Consider the following 23,626-nt stretch of genomic DNA (forward strand, 5'->3'; position numbering starts at 1 on the left):
ACTACAAACACCAGATATTAGACATTTTATCAGCACACTTTCAAAAACTGATCGTCCACACTTCACATGTATTCAGTGCTTCACCTGAGACATTTTCAATTGAAAATGAACTACAAACACCAGACATTAGACATCTTATCTGCACACTTTCAAAAACTGATCGTCCACACTTCACATGTGTTCAGTGCTTCACTTGAGACATTTTTAATTGAAAATGAACTACAAACACCAGATATTAGACATTTTATCAGAACACTTTCAAAAACTGATCGTCCACACTTCACATGTGTTCAGTACTTCACTTGAGACATTTTTAATTGAAAATGAACTACAAACACGAGACATTAGACATTTTATCAGCACCCTTTCAAAAACTGATCGTCCACACTTCACATGTGTTCAGTGCTTCACCTGAGACATGTTTAATTGAAAATGAACTACAAACACCAGATATTAGACATTTTATCAGCACACTTTCAAAAACTGATCGTCCACACTTCACATGTGTTCAGTGCTTCACCTGAGACATTTTTAATCGAGAATGAACTACAAACACCAGATATTAGACATTTTATCAGCACACTTTCAAAAACTGATCGTCCACACTTCACATGTGTTCAGTGCTTCACCTGAGACATTTTTAATTGAAAATGAACTACAAACACCAGACATTAGACGTTTTATCAGCACACTTTCAAAAACTGATCGCCGAAATGCATGACATTATTGAAAATGAATTATATTTCCTATCAATGAGGCAAAATCTAATGAGTATTGAGTAACGAAATTTCAAAAATCACTATTTTTTCTAACGTTTAACGATGGAGTGTAAATATATATTTGTTTATTTTCGTCAATTCTATATTTCATTTTCGCGCGTTTGAGATGTTTATAGCAAAAATCCGGGATTGGTTTTCTAACTTCCGCTCGGGTTTATTGCATTGGAGAACGAAAATACCTAAAAGACGTTATCGGCTTAATTCGAATACATCATCATCTTCGGCGGTTTATGTTCTTTCCGAGAAAAACTGCCGAACTCTACTTATAAAAAACCCCCTATCTGGTCTGTACCAGACACTGGGTTTGTTTATCATCATACGGCGCCATATATGGGCCGTCGTAACGCACTCGCGCGCCGGTCCAAAGTCCAACCTCGCCTCTCTCGGTCTACAACGATGACGATGAAAGTAATTCGGTCGTACATCATTCAAGTCGGCACACAAGTCACAACACAACTATTTCGAAGCGTAGGAAAAATGACAAACAAAACTATTTATCATTTACCGAAAGTGGGTTTCATTATCACTTTTTTTCGTTGATGTTCCCTGTCCATAATTAGCGCGTCATTAAGTGTTATATAGCGGGTGATTATATTCGATCATCTAGTGAGTGCCAGGTTTAGATCGTGTCTGGAGGTCGAGGCGTGCGGACGATTTGTTTGGCTCGTGCGGCGGTTCGGGACGTATTCAAGATTTGTTACTCAAAAGGACCGATATTTCTTAAATTAGCGAACAATATGTGGAAAGTGATCTTAACCTTGGCGCTGATGCAACTTTGTTTGGTAAGTTTGTCTATAAGTAATGAAATCGTATCATCTTCGAATAGCTAGATTATTTTGATTTATTCCGCTACGAAATTCAATTAAACGGTCGACAAATTTTTGACGGTTAGATTTCGAAATTTGGAAAAAAATAGCTGTAATTCTGGAGATGCCTACCTAGGATATAGTTTAACTTTGGAACGAATTTATGTGAGCTCAAGGAAAAAAAGTATCGGGATTTTAAAGAGTGTTCCATCTAGGGTCTTTAAAGTAGTTTCCTGAAGTTTCCTCTTGGGCCTTTTTCATAGCTTGGTTTACGCGATGTACCTATTAAAACATCATTTCGGAGGAAAGCATTACAAAAATCCCTTAGTTAAAGCATTCCTGAAGTTGACTATAAGGTTATAATCAAAACGTTGAATGCTTGTAAATAGTATTGAGGATGATTATTAGGATATAGTTTAAACGTTGAATAAACTACTAGCTCAAGGAATACAGTATTCCTGAATATTATGACTATTGGGGTATAGTCGAAACGTTGAATAAACTACACTAGCTCAAGGAATACAGTATTCCTGAATATGACTATTGGGATATAGTCAAGTCAAAACGTTAAATAAACTACACTAGCTCAAGGAATACAGTATTCCTGAAGATGACTATTAGGATATAGTGGAAACGTTGAGTAAACTACACTAGCTCAAGGAATACAGTATTCCTGAAGATGACTATTAGTATATAGTCGAAACGTTGAATAAACTACACTAGCTCAAGGAATACAGTATTCCTGAAGATGACTATAAGGATATAGTCGAAACGTTGAATAAACTACACTAGCTCAAGGAATACAGTATTCCTGAAGATGACTATAAGGATATAGTCGAAACGTTGAATAAACTACACTAGCTCAAGGAATACAGTATTCCTGAAACTTTTGGACTCCATATTTTCGTGTGCAGGGATCTGATATCATTTTTACAATACGGACTCAGAGTGTTTCGACAATGGTTATCCACACAAACACACACACACTAACATTCTCAGGTCGTGTAAATGTACACTTTTTTGCTTAGAAAAAAAAACCCAACGCAAATATGAATTCACGTCCATGTAGGTTATAAGTAGAGTATTTGAACGGTGTCGCATGTTTTGCCGATTATTATGCCGCAAGACGTGCAAACAGGAACGCAAACAAGTAGTATATATATATAGTTGGATAGTCGAGTTCGGGGAACAATTGATGGTCCTTGAAAACGTGATTCAATATTTCCCCCACTCATCAGTCAGTCTGCAAACGCGGATGTTTAAAAATAGAATATATATATACATATATATATATATATATATATATATATATATATATATATATATATATATATATATATATATATATATATATATATATATATATATATATATATACTATATATATCGTGAAAATATATATATATATATATATATATATATATATATATATATATATATACTATATATATAATATATCGTGAAAATATATATAGTATATATATATATATATATATATATATATATATATATATATATAAATATATATATATCGTGATGTGCGCTGTGTATAATTTCTATTTAGAAGGGGTTATTATTACTGAGCGTCTTATCAGTAAGATAAGACCGCTGGAATTTCATCAGCAGCACATATACATACAGATTTATGTAATAAACGAGGAATGCAAACAATTAATTATTGTTTTGATAATTTATTCGTGGTTTCTACATTTATACGATAACAAGAACTATGTCATTAATCACCGTATCAAGATTCCCATGGACCTGGATCCAGTTCCACAGTTGTGAGTTAGAGTTAACTCTGAGTTAAAGTTAGTTCATTTTTCAATGAGTTATCTCAGAATCAAATCTTAACTCACAACTGTGGAACTGGACCCAGTTAATCTAGTTTGTCGTAGAAATCTGGTGGAAGTGAATTATACATGATTTCAATTGATATTGCGGAAATAGAGGATTCCACTTGTGGCAAGTGATGATCCACCAGGTGTCGCTAGTAGTTACTCTCTCTAGATTTCAATTGAAATCGAATCAATTTTTTTCTCTTTGAGTAAATCAATTATCAATGAAAACTATACCAAACACTGACAGTAGAAAAGTGTGAATGTTTTCCGAGGCTTATGAGGTTTGATGATCAGATTTGGATTCGTGAGAAATCATCGACTTCAAAGTCGAAAATTGAAATTGAACTCATTCTTTATTCGACGTAAAACCGACTGTTATCCACGCCATCTGGTGGTTTAGTTGGTATTGCGAATCTGATATCTATTCTCTTAATGAAATTTGGATTCGAGAGTAAGTCAAGTCGCGTTTTCGGAGACACCGTCCGCGGCTTTTGAAAGTCGTTCTGATAAATTCCGAATTTGAATAAACCTTATAACTAGTTTTATCTCTTTGCAGGTGTGTGCCAAACCATCCGGAAAACTGACAGAAGGAAAACACGGTAATCATGAAATAATCAAATATCTTTTCGTGTCGAATTTATACTAAATCAAATCGTTAAATCCTTAATCGATTTAAGACCAAATTGATGAAGAGATCACAAAATGTTTAACTCAATTTATTAGATTAGTTTAGATTGAATTAGGCTGGGTTAGATTTAGGTTGTGTATAATTTCTTCATTGATCCTATCTACGTTGAATCGATTTAGCAGTTATTGCTTTTTTGTCAAAGTTAACCCTGTATATAGGTTTTGATAAACGGGCCCAGTTGCGTTGTTAGCAGCTGAAATTTGACTTTAGTGCTGGAAATGAACTATTTGTATCTTAAATCTGGAAATAAGGAAGATTTTCCCTCTTATTTGATTAATTGATTTATTTGTTTAATTATTGATTGAGTTGTTTGATTGTTGATTGATTTGTTTAACTGTTGATTGATTCGTTAAATTGTTGATTGATTCGTTCAATTGGTGATGGATTTGTTTAATTGTTGATTGTTTTGTTTAATTGTTGATTGATTTGTTTAATTGCTGATTGATTCGTTAAATTGGTGATTGATTTGTTTAATTGTTGATTGATTTGTTTAATTGCTGATTAGTTCGTTAAATTGGTGATTGATTTGTTTATTTGTTGATTGATTTGTTTAATTGTTGATTGATTCGTTAAATTGGTGATGGATCTGTTTAATTGTTGATTGGTTTGTTTAATTGATGATTAATTTGAATGTTTAATATTATTGTTGATTGATTTCTTTAATATTATCGTTGATCGATTTGTTTATATTGTTGATTGATTTGTTTATTTGTTTTATATATCATTTTCTAGAGTGTCGAATGGGTCAGGCGGATGTTTTGTTCATACTGGACGAGTCGACCAGTATTTGGGAAGAAAACTATCAAAGACAGTTAGAATTCGTGAATAAAATGATCAGAAGCTACGACATCGGACCAAATCGTGTTCGTATCGGCATTATCAGCTTCGCCTCGCGGGCAATTACCAGGTACTAGGAGCTAGCCTTTTTTTTCGTCGAAATTCTGCCATTCCTCAAAATCATTGCCTTTTTAACAAAGACTTTTTAGCAATCCTGACGTTCTATCGAGCGAGCGGTGTGGCCGAGTGGTTAGAGCGTTAGTCTGCGGGAAACCAGTTCGTTGGTTCGAATCCCGTATATTATCACCGTAGTAACCTCGGGCGAGACACTTATCCTCATTACCTCTCTCCACCCAGGAGTAAATGAGTACCAGGTCTGATGGATGACTCCTGAGTGCCTCTCCTCTTACCAGGGAGAGGTTGATTTTACTGCTATTAAAATGACTACTATAATAGTATTTAACTATTATTATGATTAGCATTTTCATAATAGTAAAATATCATCGATAGTTGATTTTTTAGATTTTTTAGTTCAATTGCCCATCTATTTTAGTCATTTGTATCTGTACCTGTATTTTGGACCTGTGTCAGATATATTCTCACGGAGCTTGCGTTAGGGCACCCGATTACCAATTACCGGACCAAGTTGAAATGGACATTTCCACACTTTTCTTGATCCATAATTCCATCACCATTCATTAAATCCTCTATTATTTCATATCAGTTTGATCAGTTAGAAATCAGTATTCAAAAATCAACTATATGAGTTCCATCAACTTTGATGATGTCGTTGAGGGGATTTGTGGAAACAAGAGGGGATATTTGCTGCAAGTGTATGTTTCAAAGGGGATCAGTGGAAACAAATATAGTATCTTCGATTATGACGTCAAAGGGGGATTCACGGAGATGTTCGATTATGACGTCAAATGGAGATTTATGGAGATGTTCCGATTAATATGACGTCAAAGGGCTTCATGGAGATGTTCGACTATGACGTCAAAGGGGGATTCGTGGAGATATTTTCTTATATGGCTAATAAATGTTGTTTCTTTTCTCTCTTTTCGAAAGATTTGATATGAATAAATATAACACGACTGATGAGATGACGAGCGCCGTGAGTAAGTTCAATCAGTTATACGGTGACACGCACACCTGGGAAGCGATGGCTTTAGCGAGAAACAGCGCTCTTACCACCGCGAAAGGATCGAGGAAGGGAAAAGTGCCACAAATCGGTATCGTCATCACCGACGGCAATTCACAGGTTCGTCGAAAACTCTTATCAGTTTACGAAGAAATTCGGTATATGGTTTTGTGGTATATGGGTTCAGACTGGCCTTAAATTGTTGTATAGGTTAAAGACTGAATCAAAATCGGCTGAGGCAGATCCTAAGTTGGTAGATTAGCCTTGGAACCTAAATAGTCTTAGCGGGTGTTCAAATATGTCGACATTTCGACATTCTGTAAGACGTTTTAATTGGCAATTTTGCGTAATTCAAGCATTGATAGTTGAAGCGCGTGGAGCCACTTTTTCGTGAAGTTCAAATAACGGCTTCTGTGCCGTTTCTTGAGGACGAAGTGAAGTTCAGCAATCCTCCAGATAGACATATAATATTGTAGGTCGTGATAATTCGTTCTGTTGTAGGCGCAGGTATGTCGGTATAAGTCATTCGAGGAAGTTCGTAACCTTTCAATGGAATTTATGCCATTGCATCTCGACATGCAACCGACCCAGTTTCCAGGCTTCTAGTAGCCCGCTACGATGAAATATCTTTATTGTTCCCTGCCGACGTGTCAAACAGCTTCAGCCATGAAAGCGGGGTTTTCGTCTCAACATTCCCGATAGGTCTTTATAGGTGAAACTATTTTATAGAATATTGGAAGAAAGATCGCTCGAAAGATTGCTTAATCCAAAGTAGTTCTGGTGATCATTATGTTTCAGGGCTTACGTACACAAATGATGACTTGGTTTACACTCAGTAAATTGAATTGGAAATACAAATTTAATAGAGACTCACAATAGGAGATGACTTAAGTTACGTGACGACTTGACAAACATATTTTACGTTTTTTTTTTTTAAAGTAACGCGAATGCTATTTCAAATATGGCAAATGAAAAAAAAACAAACAACCTTCTGAACCAGTATAATTTGAAACGAGAAAACTAACTTGAAAGTTCATTGAAATTAATTTTAGATTTGAATATATAAATAATTGAATTGAATTGACCGGCAACCAGTCTAATTGATTACATAATATAATTATCAAAATCTATCAAAAATAGAATGAGAGTTATGGAAATATATTTAGTTACAGAATAAACGCCAGAATTCACAATTGCAATTGTTATTTTGAAACGCCAATATCGATGACGTAATACACATAGAATCTAACACAGAACCCCTCGTATAACGCATACTAGGTATCAATGTATCATAAGCATTTATCTAAACGGTTTTTACGGCGTCAAAAAAAGTGTTCACGTTATTGAAACCGCAATAAGACACAGTCTAAACAGATGAGATATATACAAGAGGAGAAGTCGAAACTACGTCGTAAAATGAACTCATCGAGACCGAATAGATACTTGTTCACTTGACATTGACGCCTCCGGAAACCGTATCGAAACCGCTGCATATGTAACCAGATTATTAAAAAACCGTCAGTGCGATAAAACTTAACATCCGTTTCTAGCTGCTAGTTTCTACTGCTAACCGAAAAGTTAAATCCCAATTCATAACTGTGGAACTGGCATTAAAGCACATTTCGGCCCGAAAACGTCGTTTAGCGCGAGAAAAGACGTTTTCTCATCAAATTTCCCGGTATGGGAAAAATGAAAATGTCGATGCGCAAAAGCTCTCAACTCGACGGGAATAGCACATTTCGGCCCGAAAACGTCGTTTAGCGCGAGAAAAGACGTTTTCTCATCAAATTTCCCCGTATGGGAAAAATGAAAAATGTCGATGCGCAAAAGCTCTCAACTCGACGGGAATAGCACATTTCGGCCCGAAAACGTCGTTCAGCGCGAGAAAAGACGTTTTCTCATCAAATTTTCCCCGTATGGGAAAAATGAAAATGTCGATGCGCAAAAGCGCTTAAAGCGACGGGAATTCTAGAATTCCTACAAATGACAACTGGTCACAAACACGTTATTGAGCCGTTATGAAAAGTTCTATTTCAAAGCTTTCTTTTTCACTACTCAAATCTTCGAACGCTCAAATTATGGCTCGAATTACGAAATCAAAGCTTGCCGACTGGCGGCCATATTGGCATCTATTTATTTGATACATCCATTTTCTAATTATACAGGGGGCGGATCCAGAGCTTATATTGAGGGGTAGCACCCGGTGAAAAGGGCTATGATTATTAAATACAGGTACCATCCACGAGCAGCGAGAGGGGGTCTGGTTGCCCTAATCAAGAAAAATTTTGAAAAATAAGCCTCTGCAGATGCCATTTCCAAGTAGAGCTTGTTTCAACCAAAGAAGAATACATCGGAGACTTAAGACGTCCTCAGTGGCTCGGATGGTACCGAATTTTTACGGAAAGATTTTCGAGGGCCAACTGAAAATCTAGAGGGTAGCACGTGCCGGAGGTGCGACCCCTGTTATATGAAGCTGTGCACCTGCAATTTATCTAAGAAAATTTAAAGATTGCTGACAGGCGGCAATTTTTTACATCTATATCTAGCTATGAAGTGAATTGTGCGCGCGGACGTTGTATTTTGATGAAATGGTTTTCACATATTGCGCACGGTCCGTTTTGTACCTGAAATTGATTTTACAAAAAAATGTCATAAGAGCCGTTAACAGTCATGAAACGTCATAAGCGTTCCCAATGTCATAACTGTCGATCGAATATCAACTCGTGGAACAAAGACCCAGCGGCTAGCTAGTACAAAAACAGAAAAACTGACACTTTTAATAAGTTGTATATAGTAGCGTTTCTAAGTGATAAATTCCGATTTCTAGGGCACCGTACCATCAACCCAATTACAGTAAAACTCGGGAGCGCTAGATGATTTACACGCGCGCCTGGTTCACGTATGATATGCGTGTGTGGGCTTCTGTAATTGTTATTTTTAATATGATTAGCTGATGCGTCACTGTCGGCTTATACTGGAAACACTACCGTACTAGTAAAACAATTTATCGATGCGCTACCTAAATATGGAAGGGCGAAAACAGAAATTATCACGACCTTGTGTCGGAATTCTAGAATTTGATACCATTCTGCCTTTTAGTGTAGAATTCGCGGGGAAAGTGATATGTTTTAATCGCCCCTAGCTCCTTTATCATACTTACACCCCTTATTGTTTGTAGGAAGCGCCCTTTTCCCCCTAGGGCCAGAATTCATAGTACACGCCGAAGGAGCACGTTCACTTTAGCTTCACTCCCCTCTCTCAGGCGCGCGTCCAGGGCCATTCATTGACTACAATGACGACGTTTGTTCGTTTTGGGTCGCTTGGATCTTGGTTTCCCAAGACGAACCCTATTGGATCATTCATGCAACCCCATGACGGGAACACGGCGTCTTTGAAGTGTGGCCCGCACACTGTAAGCAGCCAGCAGGACTCGAACCCACTTGTCACTCACTGATAGTGATGAGTTTCTCAACCACTTGTTGTGGGGGCCACGTTGCGTTCTCCCCTCGTGTTGTCGTTGTTGGTTCCGATTAATCCGATAAGTGATATCCCTCTGACTCCGGAATAATAACAACTCATCTCGTGGGTCTACGTTCTTTCTTTATTTTCCCGCACAATTCGTATTCCTTCCTACAGCTCGTAATTTTAGGCTTCTCCGCCACTCTAGCATCTCTCTCCCCCTTACTGTGCTGACCCTCCCTTTTTATCTTATTCCATGTTACTCGTGACGTATACTTCTACATATGTTATACGTCACGAGTTTATTACTTGTTTACTTCCTAGCCATACCAGAGCTCAAGGCTGCCGCTATAACCAGCATTCCTACGCAGACACTCACGTCACTTTCACCTATCTTCTATTCAGTGTCTTGTGTGCGACGTAAGCATCTACGTAGGTTGTTTACTAACTTTAGCCACTGCCCTGAACTCTGGCTTCCCTCCAGCATCACGCCTTTTCTCAATGAGCTACTGAACCGACGTAAGGCTCAATGCTCGTCACGCCCGTATCTGATGTGCACGCGCGCTCTTTCTTTTTTTCAGATCCCGTGGGAGACAAAAGCGGAAGCGGCGAGAACCCGTAGAGTAACCGGAATCAAACTATACGCTATCGGCATCGGGGCCCGTATCAGCAAACAAGAACTGTACAACATCGCCGGGTCGAAGGACCGTGTCATCACTGTCACCGATTACGCGCAGCTGTTGGATGAACAGGTCACAATTCTGGACGAAGCTTGCAGTGAGTAGAGAACAATACGAACTAATTTAATGCCCAAAAAAATTGACACCTTGTTTCTCCGCTCTGCTGAGCTTAAATGTTGACCCGGCCGGCCGCCTATCTACCCTATACATTACTTTTTTTAAAATCGTGATCAATTTCACCATAACAGACCCGACCGCTATAGAAATGAACTGTTTATAAATTTTATCATATTTTACAAAAATGACCCGGCCGCTGCGGAGAAACAAGGTATCATTTTTGTTTAGCCTAACTAATATTGATACCCACGATTAGCGAGTTCGAATCCCAATTTGTGCGAAATTAATGTTACATATCCACGCGTAGTGAGTAAAGAAATGATAACTCAGTTGTTGTCACGCGGCGATTCTATATCGATCGATTGTTCACGGGTTCGAATCCCGATTTGTCTTACGGTCGCTTTTATCTAAATGTTTCTTTTACGCATTGTATCTTTCAGTGGCTGACCAAGGTTAGTGTTCCTTCGCGATTCCTCCGTAGCCCAAAGAGGTTAAGATAAACATCTTCTTATGAGGTCACGGCCCGATATTCTCAATTTACCTCAACGTCTAGTGTGTTCAAGTAAAAGTTAAAGTTAACAGCAAAATACATACAAAGATTATACAAAACCTATACGCAGTAATCTTTTCAAGTAAAATTTCTAATCAAAATTTACGTCTGTTTCCGAAAACTGTTCATCGATAATTCCTCATTTTTTATTCTCCTGCGTTCAGGCAAGTGCGGCGGTCGAAACGGAGTGGATTGCGTGTTTCTGATGGACACGCCGAACGCCGGCAGTATCGATATCGTAGAAGCGAACGAATTCATGAGAGTCGTAACCAAAGAACTGGACGTCGGCGCCGATAAAGTGAGAGTGGCGTCTGTACCGTCCAGGTGTAACGGTCTCGTGTCGTTCGATTTGAAAACGCACTCGACTAAAGATCAAGTACTCAACGCGTTACAGGTAAACAAAATGGCGGCACATTCATAGGCAATTTTCAGTAACAAATAAACTGTCCGTAGATATTGGTGGCTTCAAGAAGAAAACAGACCACCTCAGTCGGACCTCGCTGGTTAACGGAGTCCTCTATTGCAGCAGTAGTTGAGATGTCCTACTGCACACTAGCGACACCTAGTGAATCCTCACTTGCCACAAGGAATCCTCTATTGCCACAGTAGTTGATGTCCTACTGTGCACTAGTGACACCTGGTGGATCCTCACTTGCCACAAGTGGAATCTTCTATTGCCGCAGTAGTTGATATCCTACTGCACACTAGTGACACCTGGTGGATCCTCACTTGCCACAAGTGGAATCCTCTATTGCAGCAGTAGTTGATGCTCTACTGCACACTAGTGACACCTGGTGGATCCACACTTGCCATGAGTGTAACCCTAATAGCCACAGCAGTTGATGTCTACGCACTAGCGACACCTGGTGGATCATCACTAGCAACAGATGAATCTTAGTGACTGTAGCGATGTTTCTTATTCTTTCAGGTCGAATCTAAATCCAAATCCGCCGGGTTACCTGTACTTTTAGAGAAGACTTTGTCGCACACGTTTTCGACGGGAGCCGGGGGCCGACCGAAGGCGAAGAAAGTCGTCGTGTTGGTGACGGATGGTAAACCGGGTGACGCGGACGCCCTGGCACGCGAGAGTGATCGCTTGAAGGCGCAGAACGTCGAAGTATTCGCCATCGGAGTCGGACCGGCGATCGCCGTGCACGTGCTCGAGAATCTAGCTACAGATAAGAAACATGTTCAGCTAGTGCCCGATTACGAATCCCTACGCAAGATTAAAGATATACTTGTTTCCGGTATTTGTCAGAAGACGACAGCGCCACCAACGGTACGTTTATTAACTACATAAGATAACCTATTAAGATAAAGTCGAAACGTTGAATAAACTACACTAGCTCAAGGAATACAGTATTCCTGAAGATGACTATTAGGATATAGTCGAAACGTTGAATAAACTACACTAGCTCAAGGAATACAGTATTCCTGATGATGACTATTAGGATATAGTCGAAACGTTGAATAAACTACACTAGCTCAAGGAATACAGTATTCCTGAAGATGACTATTAGGATATAGTCGAAACGTTGAATAAACTACACTAGCTCAAGGAATACAGTATTCCTGAAGATGACTATTAGGATATAGTCGAAACGTTGAATAAACTACACTAGCTCAAGGAATACAGTATTCCTGAAGATGACTATTAGTATATAGTGGAAACGTTGAATAAACTACACTAGCTCAAGGAATACAGTATTCCTGAAGATGACTATTAGGATATAGTCGAATCGTTGAATAAACTACACTAGCTCAAGGAATACAGTATTCCTGAAGATGAATATTAGGATATAGTCGAAACGTTGAATAAACTACACTAGCTCAAGGAATACAGTATTCCTGAAGATGACTATTAGGATATAGTCGAAACGTTGAATAAATTACACTAGCTCAAGGAATACAGTATTCCTGAAGATGACTATTAGGATATAGTCGAAACGTTGAATAAATTACACCAGGTCGTAGAAACATCTTGGGACTTGATTTTTTAATTTTTAGTATATAAATCGTAAGAACACGGACTCAGGGTTGTTTCATCGATGTTTATAACCAGCGATTTTCATTTTCTTTCTTGAAAATATCGACAAAATGTCGATGACTTAATTTTCGATTATTTCGACAATTTAAAATCATCCTAATTTGTCAACTTTTTTTTTTCTCCAGAAACGCGTCGTCGCCTCGAAGACGGACCGTGAAAAACGACTTATGGCCGTTTTAGACGAACTCATCGAAGAAGCGGAGAAAAAGAGGAGAATCGACGAGGAATAAAAAAAAACTATCGTTTTGAAGAATTTAAGATTTGTTTCATTCTAAGTGTTATATTTCGGAGTATATTTGATGAGGGACCGCTACTGTGGCAAGTGACGATCGCTAGTAGTGCCACTCAGTTAGCGCGCTTCAATTTCTTCTCAACGTTTTATTTAGAATCGAATCAACTTTTCTGATTTTCGGTATCAATTTTCAGTGAAACCTATTCCGTAAAACTGAGTGAGAAAGACAATCCATTCGAGACTTATTTCATGATATTTCAAATTTCAACGAATACGAATAGGGAATATTTATAACTCCAACCATCTCCGTGATATATGGAGTATTAACAAAAACAGAAATTAAAGCATTTTGAAACGCAACTAGACGTTATTTACAACAACTTGTGTGTATAACTGCGCCCTCTAGTGCGTGTTAGCGGAACCTCATTTATTTCGTTTTGAATTGTGAAATATATGTGTGTGTGTAATTGTAATTGTAATGTGAAATTACCGGGGTCGGTATCAGATTGTTAGTTAAACAGTCTTGGATATTGGCTACATTTCTACACGATTGCGAAACCACCCCCGTCGCTAAAATGTTAATGGGAGCAAATAATTTTTGCCGAATAAGATGTTTATATGAAATATAAGATTTAAAACTCGTGTATACGAAAACATATAATAGTATTGAACCATACTCACTTAACTTTTGTACTTTCCCAATCTTTTAAATGATATTATTTAATAAAAAATGTCTGTAAATGTCGAGATATTTGTCTTAAGTGTATTGTATCGCCCTAGTGGTACGTGAATAAAACAACCCCCTCTGATTAGTAAGAAACGATCCTATTGGATGACGCATCCAACTGCACACACACTTGATCATCATGGATTTTACAGACGCCATTCTACGCATTAGAAAGATGAGATCAAGACAGTCGAAACTAATGATCGAAACACCCAACACGCTATCTGACCAGAAAGTTTCAACTGTTGCCGAGGTACAGATTTTGCGAACATATCTAGTGGTTCGAACCCCGTTGGGCCGGAACGCCTGTTTACACGGGCGCCAAATGGCCCGGGCCAAACAGGCAAAATCGGCCCTACCAAAAACGTTTGACCAGGGTCCAGTTTCACAAAGAAGTTTAACTCAAATCTTTTGTGTAATTGCAATTCGTTACTTCATGTTTTCAATGAGGACAACAATTCAAACTTACCCGTTTTAGGCTTAAACTTTTTCGTGAAACTGGGCCCAGGCCCGAGCCAAATCATAGCACGGGCAAATGATCGCTTTTTAATTACAACTGGTACCGGAAATGACCCACTTCGCTTTTAGTTTCGAGTGAATGGTTTGCGAGTGAGCGCGCTCTCTAATTAGGCACGGGCCAAATTTGGCTCGGGCCTGATCCGTGCCGCTTTGGCCCGGGCAAAATCGTCTCCGTGTGATCGCGGCTGTACATACAACACAAAACCTCTTACTCGGATAAGAGAGTACATCCATGGAAAACATCAAGTTCAGATTTTCGAGGACTCTAGGGAATTCATTAAACGGTACTCGGAATCAACTAACCATCCGCCCCGGATACGGGGTCCTGTAGTACCAGCAGCAATCGTCATACTATTGAAATTCCTTGTAAACAAATTTCAAGTGTATTTACACTCACGCTGATCTGATCCGACAGAAATAGGTGACTACACGTACCTCACCCACTCTTTCGCATCTTTACAAAAATACACGCGACTTGTTGTTACTCGAGCAGGAAGCTGATGATTTTTTCACCGACGCACATTTTTTTCGCCCAGACGTCTAAAACTTTCGATAAATTCTGCTGTTCGGCATTTTGTCAGCGTATCGCGCAGCGAACGACCAGCGCGTCGCAGGATCCACTTCCATAGTTCCTCCAAAAGTTCGTTTTAGAGTTTAGAAAAATAATCTTAACTCGAAGTCGACTTAAACTCTCACAACTGCGGGACTGGATCCAAATTCCTGGATTAGGCAACTTTAGGATTATCACCAAACACGTGGATCAGTCGAACAATCGTGATGTGGAGGTTCCTCGTAATTCTGACCGCCTTTCTCGGGATCTTATTCACCGTACGTACACTATAGTTTAGCTTAGCTATTTCATTATGAAACTTGTTGAAATTGTTTCCTATAGAAACTAATGATTTATTCGACGTTACGAATATATCCAAATATATCAAAGTCGCCTTCGAAAATATCTTTTATTCAAGGGTAGCATTTTATATCAACTAGTTACGAGGCAGACTCAGAGTCTTTCATCAATGATAATGATAATGAATATTGAATATGTATAAATTATCCGCAAAAAAAAATTAACAATAGAGTTACAGAACGGACTACATTATCGTGTATTGCATGTGTTGTAATGATAATGATTAAGTTCTTATATAGCCTATTCCGAAAACATCTTCGCTTACTGCGCCTTCATTCCAGGCCAAACGCTCTACGGAATAACAATGTTTTAACTAAGCGTTAAAATGAGACCATATCATCAACTCATCTGATATTGCGCCATGAGAAGAGAAACTACACGGTCATCAAAATAAGTCCGGGTTCTCTGGGCGACGACAAGATCCAAGTCCGTAGAAAGTTTATCGAGAAATGTTGTAGTTTTGTCTAGCTTGATGAGTGTCCAAGTTTACGTCGTTCTTCCTTTGCTTAGGTTAACTTGCCAAGATTCCCATCAAATCTCGCTCGTAATGTCGTAGTTTGTCTAAGCCCGCCGCACACGGCATAACAAAACACTTCGAAAACGTTTTTCACGAGGGAAGAAAAACGTGTTTTTTTCGTTGCCGTGTGCGGCCGGCTTTACCAGCCAGTACTATATAGACCCTCGCGCAGTACGAGAGACCAGGCTTGTTGCCAACCATGCCTTACCGATTGTCATGAAAGTGGAACTTTTTGATAGAACTCGCGGTACTGGAGACTGGCAACAACAAAAATAACCTGGGAATTTTTCAACCCCTAAGGTTTAGCGTCTTGTTAATCAATAATTTGCCAACCTACTTTGCGTAGTAGCACAAGCTACAACCTTTTCTGATTATAATAGAATTCGTCTACGGTCGACACAAATACGAACGAACATGTTTTGACAATCTGCCACTTAAGCATTTTTACCGAGATAAGGAACTCTAAGCGGAGAATGTGAACTATGTCCCACGCAACACGCAATGATAGATGACTGTGTAATACGCCTGTTTTTGGGTTTTTGTTTGGCGAAAATTAAGTAGTCATTTTTGTCACCCGAATCATACACAAAAATAACCTTACCGCCGATATAAATTTCAAACGCATCCTTTCAGATATTTACATGTTTGTGTGCGTTGTTGATGGAATAACATTTTAGAGTGCATCCTTTGTACTTAAGTTCACTTTCGATTCCAAACGAATTTTCCTTTGAAAAAAACAGGTTGGGCACTTTTGATAGATCGAATTCAAGTCCCGATAGTTTTGCCTGATTGTGAATTATTTCCAAACAGATTTCGACGATGCGAATCAGGCATAACTGACCAACCGCGCATCATCTTTGAACTGCTGTAGGTTGTAATTGACGTCATAAGGGGTATACATAATTCGACGACGCCATGGTAGGATTCATGGAGGCAGACATCTTTTTTCGCGAGTGCCCAGAGATGAAATGAATAGCATTCAACTTGATGGCGTCACAAGAGCTTTCGGAAATCCAGAAACATTCTAAGTTTTAACAGGCTTAACTTTTTGACACGTTCTATCTTCATAATGAAAACGCAATTAAAATGACTTAATGATCGAAGATTCAGCAACACGTCCCCTTAATGATGCGACCGATTTTGACCCATTGTATCGTTGATAAGCATTTCATCCACCGCATCAACCCATTCAGAAAGACGTTTACACTGAGAAAAACATAGATATTTGTTTTTGATATTTTGCTAACGATTTTATTGTTTTACATAGGTTTTAAGTTTTGAATTATTATCATTGTTATGAAAAAATGTGTGTAATTTCAAACATTCTCGCAATCGCGATTCCGAACCGTTTGCTGTTTGGGTGCTTTAAAAGGTTGTACGCATTTTTGTAGGTATCGGCTCAACTCGATGTCGAAGCTTTGAAGCAACCACGCAGCGGTAAGTAAGGATTATCGATCAACGGATTATCCATAGATAATCCGTTAAAATCTTTGATTATCTTTAACTTCAAAATGGACCAGATTCTTCAATATGTATTGAGTATCCTTTATCAAACTTCCAAAACCGTCTTTTTAATCAAATGCCACAAACCTGGGCGAATTGACTCTCGAAGATTTCTTGTTTTCATCACGTTTTTATCTCCGAATAATATTTCCAGAGAAAATAATTGGATGCAATGATAAATAGTTGGGATATGTGGAGAATGTTTTCATCTATTCAGCAATAAACGGCTCTTAAAATAACGTAGAGAATTGATAATCAGTTCGATCAGTTATTCTCGTAAATACATGTCTTGTGGAATGCGCCAGAATTTGTTGGTCGATGGTCATTCTCAGAATGGGTGGAGGAACCTCTTGACTTATTTATGACCTAAGGGTTCGTCGAGTTTTTCTACCCTAAGATTGAGCCCTCTCGGGGTGAAGCTCTTATTTAGAAGTCTCCGACATGGCCTTTTGTGTTCACATTCCCTCCATCTGTCCGTAGGCGGAATCCAGTTATTTTGTGAATCTTTGACTTTTTTATTATCTAGATATCTGGTTTAAGCATGTATCTACCCTAGATAGACGCTGAGCCCAAAGACCGGTCCCATCGGATTCAAGATGGCCGACTGATGACCATTGTTTTCGTCGAAATCAATGCTATTCACAATTATCAATTAAATTTGATAATGTATAAATTGTTTAATTGTCGAGCAGTTCAATAACCACTTTCCAAGCAGGCGTCGTGTCGCTGGACAACTCTACTGTCTGTCACACATGCTCTCCAGGCGATAGTTTACTCGGCATACGCTCGCGTAGTGCTGAAAAAACCGCTCCGCGGACGCACAGAGACGTTGCCATGACGTCATCACATATTCATTAGCATAAAAAACAATGAAGGTGGCGCCACGTTACGGGCCGCGAAAGCCAATCGCTTTAAATTACCATAGTGATTTATTTGTATGGATATCTATGCATTGAAAGTCCGAGTTAGTAACTTTGTTATTTCTGATGTTCATGCAAGTTTATTTTGTTATCGAATTTCGAAATTTTCTACAGTGTTATGAAATTTGTCAATTTTGTGTTGTCCCTCTAATACCTGTAATGGGTTTCAGTGTAAGATAAATAAATTATAAATAAATGAGCCGTTTTCAGCATTACGCGAGCGTATTCTAGGTGAACAATCGCCGACAGATGATGAAAACAGGAACAAATTTATGCCGATTCATAATCTATTTCTGAATGCAAATTCTTTACTGGACAAATTGATAGATTGTATTCACGGATCAATTGGTTATGATCGAAATTCAGGCCCGTCGCACGGAGAGCAGGTGTGACAGGCAGTAGTTGTTATTTTCTACGCAGACTGTAGGATGGGCAAAGTAGACGTTCTATTCATACTGGACGAGTCGACCAGTATACTACCGGAAGATTACGATCGACAGTTGACATTCGTGAATAAGATGATAAAGAGTTACCTGATCGGCCCGGATCGCTCCAGAATTGGTATCATCAGTTTCGCCACGCGTGCGATAACTAGGTACGCACCTGACCATCCCCCCTATGACATCATAATATTGATCTAATTTAAGGCAGTTTCAGAGATCCCCCTATGACACCATGCAAATGTGCTGATTTGATATCATTGACTGCTTCTAGTACAGCTGTCCGCATCCATGATATGTGAACATGTGTTGGCCCCTATAGATCTCCATATGACGTCATCTAAGGTGAAGTTACAGATACAGATGTTATAGTTTTGTTGATGTCATAAGGGGATCTGTGGAGACACAGACACAGAGGAGTTTATGGACACACATAAATCTTCATTTGATGATGTCATAACGGGATATATAGAAATAAATATGAACGTTCATGATGTCATAGGGGGATTCATGGAGATAGTTATTACTTCTACAGGTAGGAACTTCGCTGATATTAAAAGATTCGTGGATGCGGAATATCCTTTGCTAGTAATAGGAGACTTCAACGATGACGTCAAAGGGGGATTCATAGAGTTAATCACTGTTTCTTTTCTCTCGATTCGAAAGGTTTGATATGAATGATTATAGCACTGCTGATGAGATGACGAGCGCAGTGAGTAAGTTCAAACAGTTATACGGTGACACGCACACCTGGGAAGCGATGGCTTTAGCGAGAAACAGCGCTCTTACCACCGCGAAAGGATCGAGAAAGGGAAAAGTGCCACAAATCGGTATCGTCATCACCGACGGCAATTCACAGGTTCGTCGAAAACTCTAGTTATTTTCTCAAGTTCGGGGCTCTATTTCCGACTGCACGTGCATCTGATACCCTGTCAGCACACTAGCGACACCTGGTGGATCCTCACTCGCCACTATTGGAATCCTCTATTACTGCAGTATTTTATGACCTACTGCACACTAGCGACACCTGGTGAATCCTCACTTGCTACAAGTGGAATCATCTTTTGCCGCAGTAGTTAATGTCCTACTGCACACTAGCGACACCCGGCGGATCCTCACTTGCCACAAGTGGAATCATGTATCGCTGCAGAAGTTGGTGCCCTACTGCACGTTAACGACACCTGGTGGATCCACACTTGAGGATGAGATTCAGAATCAGAACTTCCATCGCCAATGAAATAATGTGGGTCAATCCCATCACTAAAGGAGGGCGTATTTCCTTTATGATTCGAAATTCATGAAACTCTATATGATTTCCTGGTGATGTTTTTTTTCAGATTCCTTGGAAAACGAAAACGGAGTCAGCGAAGACACGCGAGGAGACCGGAATCACGCTGTTCGCGATAGGGATCGGAGATTTCGTCAGCGAGATTGAACTAGTCGATATAACAGGATCGAAAGATCGCGTCATGACATCCAAAGATTACGCGCAATTAGTAGATCATCAACAGTCTATATTCAAAAAGGCTTGCGGTGAGTAGTTGCTTAAGACGATGTTTGTTCGTGGTGACGTACAGATTTACAGGGGGAATTAAGTAAACATAGAACCACTCAGAATCAGCGACGCGTTGCTGAGAATGAGAGAAATATGCCGTATGAATTGGGTCGATAGAAATATGTTGCGTACAAACAAAACATATGTAAAAATTATTCAATGTTTTATGCTAATAGATTCAGCGGCAACCAGTCTAAGATTATCTTAGTTCTGTATGCGGTGACCGATCTTAAACAATTTAATACAAGTTTAAAGTGAATGAATTAAAAAGAAAGTGAAGTAAAAAGACCCTGTGTTTAATTTAAAAGTGTTAAGTAAAGTCTACTTGATTTAAAGTGAAATTTCGGCCTTAGTCGGAATTGAAGAAAGCATAGCGTTGGGCCAAGTTGCACAGTCATGGCTGATAGTTAGGGCAGTAGGATGGCTATCAAAGCTTTATCACCTATTTGAAAAACAATTTAAGACCAGTCTATAGATTTGAAACCATATTTTGTCTATGTCGGCACTGTACACCCTAACTCTGGATCCAGTTGTTTAGTCATGACTTTGATTCCAATTGTGACCCTAATTCCGAAGACTGGTCTTAAGTTATTTGATTGGTTATATCAACAAGATGGGTTTAGACAGGTCAACTTTGCAACTTATGCCATCCTAGCATTATAACCAATCTAACTACTTGTTAGACCAGTTTTTAAGATTTGAGACCATATTTGGGAATGTGGAACTGGATCAGTACCAACATGTCTAAGACCAGTATTTATTAGCCTATGTATCTCTTAGTCCAGTTAATCAAGTAACTAGTTCTACGGTTGATGCTTAAGTAAGGCATTGCTTATTCGACTAGATTAAAAAGTTACGATACTTGATATGCGATCAGATAATAATAAAAGATTCAGTTAGTTTTCTAATCTGTTTTTGTTGTTTTCATTTTCGAAAGTATGTTCAATCTAAAATTAAGTTATTATTTTCTCGTTTCAGTTCCGGACAGCGGTAAGATTTCATCTCCAACGCATCTATCACTGAAAGTCTATCACTAAGGTTTCCCTCGGAAAAACTTCTAGTCATTTAAAGAATGCCAAAATCGAATTCTCTTTGCATAAATCAATAATTAATGAACTTACTGAATAAACAAAATGAACTGATATTTGTCGGGTCATGTGACACTATCATCAGCCTAAAGTTAAATAAATCAATAATCAATGAAGTCATTGAATAAACCAACTGAACTGATATTTGCTAAAGATTCAATCGAAGTTTATTTCATAATGATCTAATCTTAACGATGTTAGACGATATACTCGTGACGCCATCTGGTGAGATAACTGGTGTTGCGGTGTTGCCATTAACATGCACGAATATTAAAACCTAGGTAAATGTGGTGAGGTGGACTGCGCGTTCGTGATGGACACGCCGAACGCCGACGCTACGGACATCATCGAAGCGAACGAATTCATGAGAGTCGTTACTAAAGAACTGGATGTCGGCGATAAGAAAGTGCGCATGGCGTCTGTACCGTCCAGGTGCACGACACTGGCCGCCTTCGACCTGAATTCACACGAAACTAAAGACCAAGTGCTCGATGCTTTACTGGTAAGGTCTCATTAAAAATACGAATAGTATTCGATTCCCGTCGGTCGCATCCCGGTTAATTTGCATATGCAAATGTAGAGATGGAACTTCGGTTCGAATCCCAATTAATTCGGGGACGTATCGCGTGCTTGTTTTTTTTTCGAGCATCTACCCCAAATAGATGGCGCCATATCTCAATCAATTCTTGGACTACTAAGATTTCAATATGTAGGATTCATTCGTTAATTGATTTTAGGTCGAATCTACCGCTAAGTCCGGACGTCTGCCGGTCCTGCTGGAGGAGACGCTCGCTAAAACATTCTCGTCCGAGTCCGGCGCGCGGTCCGCGGCCAGAAAAATCATCATCCTAGTCACCGACGGCAAACCGGTCGACCTGGACGCGTTGAAACGCGAGAGCGACCGCTTGAGGGCGCTGAACGTCGAGATATTCGTGATCGGCGTCGGCAAAAAGATCGACGTCGAAATATTGACCGGTTTGGCCACCGATAGAAGTCACGTGATGTTGGTTCCTGATTACGAGTCGTTGCGGAAGTTAAAGGATAAGCTGGTGTCAGGAGTCTGTTACAGAACCCTAATGGTGAGTCCCGCAGAAACTGGGTATCAAAGTTTCTAAATGTATTCAAATTAGGAGAATTTAACGAAGTTCAATGGTTCGATCAAATGGAAAATGTTAGATTCATCCCCTCAAACCACTCAACACGTGGAAACTAGACAATCATTTCTGTATCGTTTCTACCTGGTGGTCTGCCCTGTCGGGACGCAAAACTGGAATCCTCGAAAGAGTCGATTGAGTTAAGATAAGATAACCTTATTTATCGTGACAATATCAATTGTATCAGGATATAGAAAAACATGCAGATTAATGTAAGAAACAGAACAAGTATTTACAGAACATTTCAACAAATCTATCACATTCAATAATAATCTAGGGTCCTTTGTATTCAGTCGTAATATTTTAGCTAGGTTGGATTTTCGTAACAATTACTTGTAAGGTATCCTCTCAGGTCGGTGTGAGAATGACAAATCATTAAGTAGTGGTATTCATCACCGATATCGTCTGAATTACATATTGTACATAGTCTTTCTTTTTCGTATATCTGTCCTCCTCAATCGGTAAACAATGCATATTGGCACGGTATAGTGATTTGACCCACACGTATTGCTGCGCCATCTGGTGTGTACCAACGGCACCGTCGTCATCTTGGTTTTGTTTCCATTTCGCTTTCGATCGTCTATTTTCAGAGATCGGATACAGAAACTCGACAGAAGCGAATCATGGACGCTTTACAGGAACTGGTCGACGAGGCAGAGGAAATAGACCGCGAAAAATCATCGATGGAATAGATGGACATGTGAGAAATTCTCGATAAAATTATGATTGACCCGATTTGGGATGAGGTATCGGCACCGCTGTTGCTGTGGCAAGTGAGGATGCAATGAAGATCCGCAGATATCGATTGCACTGAATGCTTCATTTTTCCGCATTTCAATGAAATCCAAATAAAGTGTTCCGATTGTTAAATCAATATTCGGTGATGTCTATAACACCATAAACCATATATCGGGAAAATCAATCCTGTATCTATTCGAGGAACTTGTCGTCGGGACGTCGTTCGTAGCCTTACGCTTTGGTGATAAAATGCAATAGTCAATGTTAAAAAAGCTTTTACTTTTATTAAACTTGTTCATAACTTCGGCAGAGATGTCTTAATAAGAACGATTGCGACGACTTAATTAATTTTCAGAAAATTAATGGTTGAGGAGTATATTATTGTTTAACTGTAAAAATTGTATTGAGCTAAAACGTAGAAATATTAAACATCTTAGA

General features: G+C 39.1%; 1 protein-coding gene across 1 annotated transcript; it reads left to right on the forward strand.

Moving 5' to 3' along the window:
• The first annotated feature begins 1,206 nt into the window (after positions 1-1,206).
• LOC141907845 (collagen alpha-6(VI) chain-like) lies at positions 1,207-23,626 on the forward strand. The gene is made up of 19 exons (XM_074797588.1): positions 1,207-1,561; positions 3,983-4,025; positions 4,847-5,021; positions 5,960-6,152; positions 10,073-10,268; positions 10,729-10,740; positions 11,003-11,232; positions 11,767-12,117; positions 12,846-12,874; positions 14,900-15,003; positions 15,103-15,191; positions 17,182-17,227; positions 18,634-18,808; positions 19,320-19,512; positions 19,991-20,186; positions 21,187-21,198; positions 21,578-21,798; positions 22,034-22,375; positions 23,041-23,626. The coding sequence occupies exons 1-19, from the start codon at positions 1,517-1,519 to the stop codon at positions 23,140-23,142; spliced, it is 2,754 nt and encodes a 917-aa protein (XP_074653689.1). The 5' UTR covers positions 1,207-1,516; the 3' UTR covers positions 23,143-23,626.

This window comes from Tubulanus polymorphus, chromosome 6, assembly GCF_964204645.1.
Source record: "Tubulanus polymorphus chromosome 6, tnTubPoly1.2, whole genome shotgun sequence".
Taxonomy (NCBI): Eukaryota; Metazoa; Nemertea; class Palaeonemertea; order Tubulaniformes; family Tubulanidae; genus Tubulanus; species Tubulanus polymorphus.

Excerpts from the sequence above, each read along its gene's own strand:
- LOC141907845 (XM_074797588.1), top strand. The coding sequence starts at position 1,517 with ATGTGGAAAGTGATCTTAACCTTGGCGCTGATGCAACTTTGTTTG. Across the intron at positions 15,192-17,181 it reads TTCTCGGGATCTTATTCACC|GTATCGGCTCAACTCGATGT; the intron begins GTACGTACACTA and ends GCATTTTTGTAG. Across the intron at positions 22,376-23,040 it reads TCTGTTACAGAACCCTAATG|AGATCGGATACAGAAACTCG; the intron begins GTGAGTCCCGCA and ends GTCTATTTTCAG.